The sequence below is a fragment of the Chroicocephalus ridibundus genome, chromosome 1 (genome assembly GCF_963924245.1).
Source record: "Chroicocephalus ridibundus chromosome 1, bChrRid1.1, whole genome shotgun sequence".
NCBI classification, from domain to species: Eukaryota; Metazoa; Chordata; class Aves; order Charadriiformes; family Laridae; genus Chroicocephalus; species Chroicocephalus ridibundus.
This window is the reverse complement of record NC_086284.1, coordinates 220,669,398-220,683,238: the sequence shown is the minus strand read 5'-3', so window position 1 is coordinate 220,683,238 and position 13,841 is coordinate 220,669,398. Positions and strand designations below refer to the sequence as shown.

At 59.5% G+C, this 13,841-nt stretch overlaps 1 protein-coding gene across 1 annotated transcript; it reads left to right on the top strand.

The window, feature by feature from the left end:
* The first annotated feature begins 445 nt into the window (after nt 1-445).
* On the top strand, nt 446-3,322 carry LOC134512303 (acrosin-like). The gene is made up of 4 exons (XM_063327721.1): nt 446-1,059; nt 1,102-1,253; nt 1,389-1,918; nt 2,068-3,322. The coding sequence occupies exons 1-4, from the start codon at nt 880-882 to the stop codon at nt 2,784-2,786; spliced, it is 1,581 nt and encodes a 526-aa protein (XP_063183791.1). The 5' UTR covers nt 446-879; the 3' UTR covers nt 2,787-3,322.
* The last annotated feature ends 10,519 nt before the right edge of the window (nt 3,323-13,841 follow it).

Below are 13,841 nucleotides of genomic sequence, written 5' to 3'. Positions count from 1 at the left end.
GGCTGTCACCAGGTGGGCTCTGCAGCACCCAGCCACGTGCGTCCTGCCTGTAGTAGTTCTGTTCTCTGGTGTATGTGCTTTGGGAAGGACCTGGCGGCAAAGGGCTGCAGAGCGCAGGGTGGCCGTGAAGGCCCCAAAGGGGCTGCGATGCCACGTTGCTTTGTCCCTGCAGGCTGTCAGCAGGCAGTGCTCCGAGCCGGGCGCTGCCGCCTGCCACGGGGCACACACGCAGGCAGAGCGTTCAGCGGGGCTCTGTCGGGGGTGCCCGAGCCCAGCTTCTTCCTCCCCTCCTGCTCGGAACCCCCCATGTTGCTCCCCCTTCCCCGAGAGACCACCGTGCCCAGCAGAACCAGGGACTGTGTGACATCAGCCCTGGCAACCAGGGCACCGTGGGCAACGCCAGCGCTGCGGGCACCGTGCCGGCTGCTGCTCTGGTGGCGACGAGCCCGCGGTTCTTGCAGCTGCCAGGTGCCGCTGCCAGCCATGACTTTGCTCCTCGTCCTCGTCCTGCTGGCCCTGTGCTGGCCCGTGCACGCCACGTGGGACAGCTGTGGGTAAGTGGCCGAGGCTCGGGGAGGGAGCTCAGGCAGCCCTTATGGGGTTCACTTGTCCCCTGTGGCCACCACCGCACAGCTTCCCCAACCCCACGTGGGAGCCTCAGAGCCTCGCCAGCCCCCAGGCCGCTGGCACAACCCGTCTGTGGGGCCAAAGCAGGAACAGGGGCGGGCGCACGCGCGCCCCAGGGGTTCCCTGGCCCTGCTGCCCACGCAGCGCCTGCTGGGGAGGGAGGACGGCTGACCCTCAGCCAGAGCAGCAGCAAGCCATGGAGCAGCACACTCATGCGTTTCTGGTTACAGAGCGACCTGCGGGCTGCGGCCCATGGCTTATCACTACGGCACGTCGCGTGTCGTGGGTGGCACGGACGCCCAGCCAGGGGCCTGGCCCTGGATCGTCAGCATCCAGGACCCCTGGGAAGCAGGCACGGGGCACATCTGCGGAGGGTCCCTCATCAGCTCGCAGTGGGTCCTCACGGCAGCCCACTGCTTCATCAACGCCAGGTAAGGAGGATCGGGAGCGGGGCCGTCCCCCCCACGCTGGCAGGTGCCCTGTGCCAGCACCACGTGCTGCTCCCGCCCCGGTTCCTTGCCCGGTGCCTGGGCTCTCCTGGGCCGGCGCAGAGACTGCTCGGGAGAAGGCTGCGCTCGTGCCGCATCTTCCCAGCAGCCCCCGGCTCGACATCGCCTGCGCCCGAGGCACGCCAGGGCCGTCGCACCCTCTGCAGCGCGGCTTTCCCCTCTCCCCGGGGCAGCAGCAGGAGGCAGGGAACTGCTGGGCTGCTGCAGCACGTGGCTCCGCTCCCTCTGAGCCCCCTCTCCGTCTCCTTCCAGGCACATCAGCATGTGGCGCGTGGTGGTCGGGGCCACCCGCTTGTCTCGGCTGGGCCCGGAGGTCCAAGTGCGCAATATTCGGCGGCTCCTGGTTCACCAGCACTATAATAACATCTCACAGAGCAACGACATTGCGTTGCTGGAACTGAACCACCCCGTCCAGTGCAGCTACTACACACAGCTCGCCTGTGTGCCCGACGCCTCGCTGAGAGTGTCGGAGCTGACGACCTGCTACGTCAGTGGTTGGGGTGCCACGGCTGCAAGATGTGAGTTCCCCAAAAGCGCTCGTGTCCCGAGGGCAAGCTTGGCTCACTGGGGAGACGGGTTGGGCTTCCTGAGAGCAGAGGGGAAAGCCAGAGTCGGGCCGTGGGGACATTCGCCTACGGAGAGAGGGGCCCAACCCATTACCCAACGCAAGACCAAAGGGCAACAGCTGTACAAGGCCTTCAGGACGCAAAGCCAAGAACCCGGGCAAGGGGTTCACCAGACGGGGTGGGGGGGAGGGGAGAACGGGCAAAGAGCTGCTGGGTGCTAATTCCTTTCCGTGCTCACAGCTGCAAAATCAGCTGATGTCCTGCAGGAGGCCCAGGTCCACCTCATCGACATCAACCTCTGCAACAGCAGCCGGTGGTACAGAGGGGCCATCCACAGCCACAACCTGTGTGCTGGCTACCCACAGGGCGGCATCGACACCTGCCAGGTAGGAGCGTGCCACAAGCCCAGCCCCAGCAGCACAGGCAGCCCTGGCACAGCCGCCCAAACACACCCCGGGGCGGGCTCTGCCCGCCAAGTCGCCCTCCCGCTGCTGGCTCCCCACCCCTGCTGGGGCTCACCTCCCCTTCCCCATCTGCGGGTCCTTGCCCCGCGCACGCCTTGTCCCAGAGGCCGGGGACTCTGCCCAGGAAGCCCATCCGTGCTCTTGGCAGCCACGGCTCCCGATCCCAATCCCACAACGTCGCTCTTTCACACGTCCAGCAGCCAGCCCTAGTGCTGACGGTGGCCACCCAACACACCTCAGGCCTCTCTCCTCCGCTGCAGGGTGACAGCGGTGGTCCTCTGGTGTGCAAAGACAAGAGTGCGGAATACTTCTGGCTTGTCGGCCTGACCAGCTGGGGGAGAGGCTGCGCAAGAGCCAGGCAGCCCGGCATCTACACCTCCACGCAGCACTTCTACAACTGGATCCTGGTCCAGATGGGACTGCGCCCGGCAGTAAGGGCGACTCCAGCATCACGGGACTGGAGTCATTTTCTCACCACCTCCACCCCCTATCAGAGGCCAAAGACAACACCAACACAATCGGGCAGGTTTGGATCCTGCCCGTTTCCACGACAGAAGCTGGTGGAATTCTTTAATCTGCTGCAGGAGCTCCTGCGGCTCCTAAGAGGGGAAAAGGCTTGAGCAGCAGGACGCACAGGACCCAGCGCAGGCTGCAGCGTTCCACCGCGTCTCCTTCTGGGGCAACACCTGCCGATCCAAAGGCAGCCTCAGTGCCAAAGGCCTGCTCAGTCCTGCCCACGCTCCTCCGAGTGTACGCGGGTGCGGATGATGACGGTTGTTGAAATAAAGTTGCCGATTTTCTCAGCTAACCGTGCCTCGCTCCAATTCAGTCTCCTGTGCAAGGGAAGGACTTCCCTGTCCAGCACCTGCGGAGTGGGGCTGCAGGCACACCGTGGGGCACAAAGGGCAAGAGTCACTCCCGAGGGCTGGCGATGTGCCTGGTCACAGAGGAGGGTGAGGGGGCAGTGGAAGAAGGGAACACAGGTCGTGGGGGGCTAGAGGTCTTGGGGACAGCAGTTGGGAACGCAAAGTGGCTTAGGCCGGCTTCTGGTGGGATCCCCGCGTGTGTGTCTGTGTGTGTGTGCAATGCACCAGTGAAATTGAAACTGGACTCTCTTGTGACCCAGGAGACACGGAACTAGGAAGACCCGAGGTTTGCACCGATGACTGCGTAAGGAGTTTGACATCCAGCCACAGCTATTACATGGACTTAACGTCCATATTGTTAGTTGAGGAATCTGAGAACACGCTGTGCTTATGAATCTAGGGGTGAAGGTGTGTTTATGTTTCACTAGTAAACTGAGCGTGTGGGAAGGCAGAAAAGGACTGGACTGAGTTCATGTTTATGCACATGGTGGTTACATATACGTGGGTGCGGGTAAAGGCATTGCTCTGGCTATGTCAATCTGTTTTGCTGGTCACATTAATTGTGTAAGTGTGTGTGTGTGTGTCTGTCTGTCTGTCTGTCTCTTTGGAATGCAGCACAAGTCTCTTGAGCAGACCCATGGGAGCAGCAGCCGCCACATCCATCGGGCTGGGATAGGACAAGCCTCCTGGGTGTGAGAGTCCACCTGATTCGGCTCTACCAGACCCGGCGGGAGAAATCCCCCGTGTTCAGAAGTCTACTGGAGCTGGCTGCTCCGTAGCAGAATGGGGAAGAAAACCCAAAGAAACTCTGCGGCAGAGATCACAGGGTGGACAGAGAGGCAGCGCTGGCCGGGCTGCGAAAGCAGTGGGGAGGGCTGGCAGCTGGACTTGCGCTGTGGAGTAACTGGGCTGCCTTGCAACAAAAGTGCAGGAAGGATGCAAGCTCAAAGCTTTAGAAAAAAAATTTCTTTAGTGTTTGTCTGCTCCAGTGGGTACCGTTAAAGCCTCTGGGCAGGACCCTGCCCTGCAGGTGCAAGAGTGGCTTAGCTCTCCTGGCAAGCTTTGCCTTGAAGAAGCATGCAGTAACGAGCAACCGCGTGGCTACTCTCGCCCTGCCCTTGACCGTGACGTGCAGTGGCTCAGGCCAAGCCAAGGACGGAGGCCCAGACCGTCCCCCACAAGAAGGGCAGAGGCCCAGCTGCCCTTCACCAGAGCTCTCAGGGCACGAGAAAAAACACCTTTCTCTGTGAAGGCCAGCTCTAACTAACCCCAGAAATCTAGAGCAAAGGGAGAAAACAAGTCAGGGTCCGGGGCCTAGGCAGATGGCGGCGTCTCTTCAGGGCAGCTCTCCTCTTGATCCGACAAATTCTCACTCCTCTTCTGCAGGTCGAAGTTCTGGAAAGGAGCAGGAGAAGGAACTGCTGAGAAGCCTGAGAGCAACAGCTACGCTCTGCTGCGGTTCTTTCAAATTCGGCCTAGGGCAGCGTGGGCTCTTCAGAGGGTCATCACCTCACCCCTTCCAACCTAGATGCCAGCAGCACACAAAGCCCACGGTGTCACCAGCAGAAGGCAAATCTTTCCATGCCTGCAAAGCTTCACCCTTTGCCACAGGCTCTGCTTTCCCTGAGGCAAAAAAGCAGAGCTGCTCATCACTTAGGAGGAGCGCAGGGAGCAGAGCCTTTCTTACCTCCAGTTCTCGCATGACCTCGTCCATGAAATCTCCCGAATTCTGCTTGTAAGCAACTGCCAGTTTGATAGCATCGTTGAAGAGCTGATGGGAAGGAGAATGCTTGTCACTCAAAGTAAGGGGCACTGGGCTTCTGTAACATATGGAAACTGTTCCCACGCCCCAAGAAAAAAAAACACAACCAAACTTGGCAACTACCTATAGCTACCAGGACCTCACAAGTAGCCCAACAGGTGTACTAGCCCGTTTTCTGCTCTCTGTGCCTACAGCAGTCCCCGTGTCCTTGGACTGTACAGGGGTCTCCTGGGTGCTGAGGCAAATAGCTGTTAGGGACACGCGCACACCTGCAGGTCTACGATCTGTTGGCATCAGGGAGTTGTGGTGGGATGGCTCCTATGACTGGAGTGTTGGAATGGAAGGATACAGGCTCTTCAGGAAGGACAGGCAGGGGAGATGAGGAGGGGGTGTTGCTCTCTGTGTCAATGGCAAGCTGGCGTGCATGGAGCTCCACCTGGGGATGGATGAGGCGCCAACCAAGAGCTTATGGGTCACGATTAAAGGGAGGGCAGGGACAGGTGATGTTACAGTGGGGGTCTGCTACAGACCACCCGACCAGGAAGACCAAGTGGACGAAACCCTGTATAGACAGACAGGAGCAGCCTCACGTTCACAAGCCCTTGTCCTCATGGGGGACATCAACCACCCTGATATCTGTTGGAGGGACAACACAGCAGGGCATAAGCAATTCAGGACCAGGCATAAGCAATTCCTGGAACGCCCTGATGATAACTTCCTTCTCAAAGGGACAGAGGATCCAACGAGGAGAGGTGCCATGCTGGACATTGTTCTCACCAACAAGGAGGGGCTGGTGGGGAACGTTAAGCTCAAAGGCAGCCTTGGCTGCAGTGACCATAAGATGCTGGAGTTCAAGATCATTAGGGCGACAAGGTGGGCGCACAATAAGATCGCTACCCTGGAGTTCAGGAGAGCAGACTTTGGCCTCTTCAAGGATCTGCTTGGGAGAGTCCCGTAGAATAAAGCCCTGGAGCGAAGGAGGACCTCCTCCAAGCTCAGGGGTGATGCCTTCCAACAAAGAGGAAGTCAGGCAAAAACGTCAGGAAGCCTGCATGGATGAACAAGGAGCTCCTGGAAAATCTCAAACAGCATGGCAGGGACTGGCTCACTGCAGGCCACCCAGGCTGTCACGGCTCTTGCAGCCCGGCTCAGAATGGCTTCAGAATCACAGAACCACAGAATGGTGGGGGTTGGAAGGGACCTTCGGAGATCATCTGGTCCAACTCCCGTCACCCAGAGCAGGCTGGACAGGAAAACGTCCAGGTGGGTTTGGAATATCTCCAGAGAAGGAGACTCCGCAGCCTCTCTGGGCAGCCTGTGCCAGGGCTCTGGTACCCTCCCAGTAAAGAAGTTTTTCCTCATGTTGAGACGGAATTTCCGGTGTTCCAGCTTGTGCCCGTTGCCCCTTGTCCCGTCACCAGGCACCACTGAGAAGAGTCTGACCCCATCCTCTTGACACCCGCCCTTTAGCTATTGATGAGCACTGATGAGATCCTCTCTCAGTCTTCTCTTCTCCAGGCCGAACAGCACCAGGTCTCTCAGCCTTTCCTCATAAGAGAGATGGTCCAGTCCCTTGATCATCTTCGTAGCCTCCACTGGACTCTCTCCAGCAGTTCGCTGTCCTTCTTGAACTGGGGGGCCCAGGACTGGACACAGTGCTCCAGATGTGGCCTCCCCAGGGCAGAGCAGAGGGGGAGGATGACCTCCCGCAACTCTGCTGGTGTTTTGGTTGCTGGTCCTGTGGCCCTGCGGCTGGGTCGGGCTGGTGCTGGTGAGGGGGAGGCTGAAGCCGGCCGCCATGGGGCTTGCCATAGGCCAGGCTGTGCTCCCTGGCCCGCGCCTGCCCCTGTCCTCAGAGGCTGCTGCCCTGCACCAGCGCAGACATGCCGGCCAGGAGCTGAGGAGCAGCGGGAGGCTCTGGCCACGTTCCTGGCCTCTCTCTTTCCAACATGGGGCAGCAGCGCCCGACCCAGTGTGTGGGGACCTGCCTCCTCCCACCGCGGCTGCCCAGGTGGGCACTGCCACATCCCAAGGGACCAGGGTCCCCAAGAGCCGCTTGGAGCATCTGTTTGTCTGTCCTGTGCCTGGACCGTGGCTTGGCACTGAGCGGGGCTGCAGCTGGCCTTGAGGTGACGTTTCCTCTGCCGCGGGTGCTGCAGCATCAGCCCTGCCCCACCACCCTCTGGGCTGCCTTAGGAGCGTGACAGACGCTTGTCCCCACATGGTCCTTGCTGGGAAGATGGGAAGTGAGTGGCAGAAGCTCCTAGAGGGCTACGCTCCTAGAGGGCTGTGCCACAGAGGAGAAGACCCAGCTGTGCTTCCCTGGACCACGGGATAGGGCAGGATTAGCTGGTCAGCTTCCCGGGAAAAGCAGTCCCATTGCCCAAGAGCTGCCCCCCGTTCCCCTGTGAGCTCATGGCACTGAAGGGACGCTACCCTTTTGCAATCTCAAGAGGTCCCTCAACCCCCCCCACACCTTGTTCCTACCTCCATAATTTGCATTCTTGTGTCTGTGCAAACCAAGCTCAGATGATGTCCCACCATCCCTCCTCACCCCGTCCTGCCGCCCTGCCTGCACCCATGCAGATCCATGCCTCCCTGGTATGAGCGCTCCGATTGCCAGACGATGGGGATGATGTGCTGACAGCAGGCCTTTCGAACACAAAGCACAGGCACGGGCTGGGACTAGGGCTCTGGCAAAAATAATTTGTGACTTGTCTTCAAATAAAGCAGGTTGCATGTCATGCAAGAAGATGCTTTTCCTGCAAAGCAGATGGGGAGTGCAGCTGAGTGAGCAGGAGCAGAGGGAGGAAGCAGACTGCAGGACGACGCTGGCTTTGCCATGGCCCATCGGGAACAGAGCAGGATATTCTCAGTGCCAAACTAACTAACGTGGGAAATTGGTATTTTTCCCAAATGGGAGCCAAATGCAGCTTTTTGCTGCAGGAGGCAATTGGGGCCTTCCTGGGGGCTGAGGTTATGCACAGTGGGTGATCCAAGCAGCGAGGAGGGGACACAACAGACGGAGGGGAGAGGAGTGGGCTCGGGAAATGTGGCAGACCAAGAACGCCTTGGAGAGAGCAGGCTGAAGGACAACATGTTAAGGGAAAGGTGTTACAGGGGAAGAAACTGCTTCTGGCAGCACAGTTTTTCTCCTTTGCTAATCACCCTCTCCAAAAACCACTGGTGCCCCCCCATCTGCAGCCACCTCCGAGCTGGCCAGGCCATGTGGGGGCCTTTCCCTCCCACTCTCCCGGCTGGGTGGCGGGGCTTGGGACGCTGCTTGATGCTGCTTGTTGCTCTACCTGGAACTGGAGGGTGAGCTGTGCCCCCAGACAGTGTATCCTGCAGGGGGTTTGGGGACACGTAAGACCTCAGCCATCTCCGGGGCTGCAGTCCAGAGCATCCAGAAATCCCTCTGCACTGCTCCCTTGAGCAGGATCCCACAGGCTGTGGGAGCCCCTGTGTCCTTGTGACTCACGGCTGGGGCGGTTGATGCTCGGACCCGAGTGCCGCGTCAGCGGCCGTGGAGTCAGGGCAGAGCTTGTAAGAGTGTTGGAGTGCATTTGGGGTGCTGGTGACTGGGGGCGCACTGGGAGTGTGGAGGGCAGGGTGCTCACGAGGGCAGAGCAAGGTGAGGTGGCGAGAGAGGAAACCTTGCAGGGTGCCTGGGAGCCCACAAGTCCCCCTGTCCGGTGCCATGCTGTGCCCCCAGGACCCTGCCCCAAGGGGAAGGCTCTGTCCCTGCACAGCCCCACAGCTGCCTGCAGAGCTCCATCACTGCCGCTGAGGCCACCACAGCTGCCGGCAGTGAGGCCAGCCGTATGCCAGGAGCTCGCTCTCTGCTCGGGGCCGCCCTGTGCCGGAGATGCGCTCTGTTCTTCATTGCGCTGAGCTGCTCTTCCACACCCTGCTGCTTCCCAGAGCTCGTCTCTCCCCCACCTCTTGCAGCTGCAGGAGGCTGCTGCGAGACATTTCAGAAGATGGAGCAGACATGTCTACCACAGAGAGACTTCAGTTGGGCTGGGAAGCTTGTAGCAGCTCTGCACAAAGGAGATGGTGTGCAGTCAATCATCAGATCCCCCCACCCTGCACACTGCATATTTAATGGCTCTTTGGGTCTTAATGTTTAAATCTATCTAATGAGCATTTAACTGCTGCTCAATATTTAATGCCCCGGTGTTCAGAGTAATAGTCCCATGTATCACAGTGAGTGCTGGTCCATCACTCTGGGCATGCGGAGAGGATGCTGTGGGAGAGGATTTAGCATGGGGCAAGGGAGGATGGGGGATCTGCTCCATGACACCTTTTGCATAGACGGCAGGTTATCTCTGCCCCATGAGCTCTTTGTGACTCTCTCTGATGTCTGACTTCTCGGTGGTGCAGTAAAGCTGGAGCTTGTCTGTGCTGGCTCGGAGTGAGGGCCTGGCATCCTGCTGTGGGGCTTGTGCTGGAGCTGTGGGTTGGGAGCTGCTCCGGGCAGCCTGCGACACCCGCCGCGCAGTGACACCATGTCCCTGGCCCACGATATCACCCCGCACCAAGCCTCTGCCCACAGCTGCTGAGCTTGTTTGCAACCTGACAGTTGGTTCTCCTGACCAGGCAGCCCCACTGTGGCTGTCACACCAGAGGCTGCATCAAGACCTCTGGATGCTTGGATGTGACTGCAGGGCCTGCCTCTGTCCCTGCTGTCCCCACCAGTGCCTCCCCGAGGGCCGCAGCCAGCACCGACAGGAGCCAGGAGAGCAACACCGTGAGCCGGGTATCCTGGGAGTGCTGGGAGATGAACTACGGGGCAGCAGGGCCAGGCCACAGGGGACTGGTGAAGAGCAGAGACACAGGGGCAGGCAGAGCAGGACAGCTTTCATCTGGCACCCCCTGTGCTCTCCTGCAGCCCTGTCCCCCCCGAGCCATGTGGCTGCACTGGCCTATGCACAGGCAGAATAGACTGGACTAGCATAGCGTAGCGTAGAGTAGCATAGCATAGCATAGAATAGAATAGAATAGAATAGAATAGAATAGAATAGAATAGAATAGAATAGAATAGAATAATAGACTATTTCAGTTGGAAGGGACCTACACCGATCATCTAGTCCAACTGCCTGGCCAGAAGTTAAAGCATGTTGTTAAGGGCATTGTCCCACTGCCTGTTAAACACTGACAGGCTCGGGGCATCGACCACCTCTCCAGGAAGCCTCTTCCAGAGTCTGGCCAATCTCTCGATAAAGAAATGCTTCCTCACGTCCAGTCTGACCCTCCCCTGGCCCCGCTTTGAACCATTCCCAGGCGTCCTGTCCCTGGGTCCCGGGCAGAAGAGCTCGGCACCTCCCTCCCCACGTCCCTCCTCAGGGAGCTGCAGAGCCATGAGGTCGCTCCTCAGCCCCCTTCTCTCCAAACCAGACCAACCCAGAGTCCTCAGCCGCTCCTCAGAGGACGTGCCTTCCAGCCCGCCGCCAGCTCGGCTGCCCTCCTCTGGGCACACTCCAGGACCTTCACGTCCTTCTCGAATGGTGGCTCCCAGCACTGCACACAGAGCTCCAGGTGAGGCCGCGCCAGCGCCCAGCACAGCGGGATGTTCCCCTCTCTGGTCGTGCCGTGTCTGATGCCCCCCGGGATGCGGTTTGCCCTCTGGGTGCCAGGGGACACTACTGGCTCCTGCTGAGCTGTGCCCACCAGCACCCTCAGGTCCCTTTCTGCCCTTCACTGGCCATTACTGCAAAGGCCGTTTATAGATGTGCTTGTGCCTGGAGCAGGCGGTGATGAGTGACCTCAGCTCCCAGAGGAATGGGCACAACTTCCCTCAGGAGCCTTTTGCCTATAAGCTTTACTGCTGAACAAGTGCCCTTGGTACCAAAGGTGAAATATGTTGGCAAGAGTCATCAGAACCAGGCTGTTGGCCCATGTAACAGATTGTACGTGAGACAAGAATGAGACCCTGAAGTTACCAGAGTTCCTGAGGAACCAGTTCATGGGGATGGGGACAAAGAAGACTGGTGTGAGCTGGCTGTGGTAGTGCCTGCTTTTTGGGTACCATAACATCGTCACTGTGTCATGATGCCAGGGTTGGGCTGGTGTGAGTGCGCAGTGTGTGCTCCTGGTGCCTTGGGCTCAGGTCCTGCTCCGTCTGTGAGTGCTGCACGTGAGGATTGTGTTCCTGATTGTTTCATGGGTTTGTGTGCCACAGCCTGTGCTCAGGACGGCCCTGCGGAACAGAGCTGTGCTCACCGGCTGCTCTGCCTGGTGGTGCTGTGGGTCTGCCTATGTCTTACTGGAAGCAGGTGCCATGCAGAGCTTTAGTCGTGGCAGAGACCAGGGAGGCATGATCACCTAGTGCTGCTGAATTAGGAAGCCGGGCAGGCAGGCTTGGCAGCATGCCCCGTCTGCATCTTCTTTGTACTCGGTATCCATGTGAGCACGCCAGGATGTGCCTACACCAGGGATGGTGAGGAGGGGAACACTGTGCCCAGATGCAATCTGATGTATGTACAGCAGACTCTGGTGTGCATGCTGTCCCTGGAGCTCAGTCCAAGCAGATCTTGGGCAGTTACATCATGTTCAGCAATGCTGTGGCATGTTGCCCCTTTTCTGCAGTCTCTGTTTCTTGGGGAAACGGAGCACCTCCCTCGCACACATATTCTCTCCACAGCTGTTACCCCAAGGCGGACAGCGGTGGCCCTTGCCCCGCAGCCCAGCAGAGCTTTGGTTCCTGGGGCATTTCATGCTCTGGGCTTATGACCGCAGGACATCCTCCCTGGACAGGTGTACAGGTGTGAGGCAGTGACTTTGCCCCAGTGGGGTCTGGGGCAACTGCTCATCTTCTGGCATGAGCCATGCCGGCTCCCCAGCTCCCTGCCTTGTGCCTTGCTGCCCCTTGCCAGCACACCCCAGCAGGCAGGGTCCTCTGCCCCCGGGGAGGGATGCCAAGGATCCTGCCTGCTGTGTCCGCAGCCCTGGACTGCCCGGGTATGTCACTTCCCAAGTGCTTGCATGGGTGAGACGCAGCCCCGGCCCCGCTCTGGCCAGCTGCCTCCATGCATGTCCTGAGCACCCACCTGTGCTGCTCCCTTGGCCGTGGGATAACTGCTCTCTCTCTGGCGCAGAGGGTCACTCTCTGCTGGCTCGGAGGGGCTCCTCCCTGTCCGGGGGGTGCCTGCACCACTCTAGGAGCCCCAGAGTTGCAGAGCTGTGCCCCACACTGAGCACCATCAGACGAGCTGAGCAAACCCTGCTGTGGTCTCATAGCAGCCTGCTGTGTTAATATGTGCCTGCAAAATCACTCCCTGCAGCCAAACTGTGCTTGGCCTCCTCTGATTTATCTACCTCCCTGCCCCACTCACTGGCCCTTCCCAAAATTACCATCTCTACCCCTGCCCCCAGCCCAAGACCCATTCACAGTCCCATTGCCATGTCCACCCCGGCACCATTCCCATCCCGATGCTGATTACTGTTTCCATTCCTGTCGCCATCACGATCCCCACACCTTTGTCCATCTCTGTCGCCATCCTGGCAGCTCCCTCCCCACCTGCCGGCCACTCCTGCAGATCGCTGCAACTGACTTCCAGGGTTTTTGAGGGAGAGAGGTACCTGATTAATCCCAGAGTGAGCTGTAATCACATGGCAATAACTGCACGACTCGTGCTTATCTGAATGTGTAATCACAGCAATGAATAATATTCAGGGCTTAGCACCTCACTAATTAGCACGCTGCCGAGAGGGGAGAGGCTGCCGTCAGCTTTATGCAGCAGGTCCCATCCCACTCCGGGGCCGGGCTCTGCTGTGGGGAGGGCAGCAACCCTCCTCCTGTCAGGACATGAGTGGAGACACCAGCTTCCCCGCTCTGGAGGCCCCATGTGCCGCCAGACACCACGTGTGCAGTCCCCAACCTGCCATGGCAGCGGGCACTCTCGTACCCCACAGCCCAGATGTGACAGGGACATTTTCCCACATCATGCAGTGACTCCTGCTGTGCCGCGAGGTACCCAGCCCTGCTCGGCCTTGTGTGCTGACAGAGGATGTGGTGGCAGGGCAGCATTCCCTGAGCCCAGTGTCCCCCACGGCGGCTGTGGGACGCCCAAGCAATTTTGGCACACCAGGCCATGCCATGCTGGGCCGTGCTGACCTGCAGGTGGGCACCAAGAGAGATGCTCCTGGTCCCCTGGTCGGCAAAGCTGCTGGCTCATGTGCAGCCCCTTGTCTGCCTGCTGGCCTCTCCAGCCCGCACCAGCGAGGCAGGTGCGTTAGTGCAACATGGAGATGACAAATCATGGCCAAAGCCAGTCCCTGCAGAAATATCCCCAGCCACAGGCTCCTGGTACCATCAGCGCCAAGTGGCTGAGGTGGTGCCTCGCTGCATTCAGTGTCGTGGACACAAAGGGAGCAGGAGGCCCTTCTACCATGGGGTGTGACGGAGCAAGGAGTGGGAGTGGAGACCTCTGCCAGGATCCATGCCTACACCCTTCAAAGTGCTCCAAGACAGACATCTGGAGAGTACCGCCTGTGCAAAGCCCTCGTGGGGTGCAGTGAACCACCACTGCCTGCACCTGATAACCTGCCATCAGAGGGGGCAGAGACCCCCCCAGCTCAGCCCGGGGACCTCAGCACTCCTGTCATTTCCACAGACCTGCTCTGAAGTGACAGAGTAGCTGCTCAGACAGTGGTCTGAGGCTGCTGCCTCTTCTCGCCTCTTGCAGGCAGCCCTCCCGGTGTGTTGTAGCACTGACCCACTCCCTGCTGGCCAGCCAGCCCTTCCCTTACCTGGCCCTGGCCCTGGCCACCACAGCCCTGGGGCTGATGTGACACAGACCAGAGACATCATCCAGTCCTTGCCAACCGGAACAAGACTTAACACAAACCAGCCACACGCATACCAGAGTGAACGCTGAAAAGACGCACCGTCCAAACGACCAGTGTCCACAGCTGCACGTGGCACGTGGCAAGCACTGCCTGTGTGCGTGCACAGCCTGCAGTGAGCACCATCCCTCTGTGTCTGCTGCCTGCGGTGACACTGCCCGTGCGTGTGCGTGGCCCACGGTGAGCGCTGCCCACAG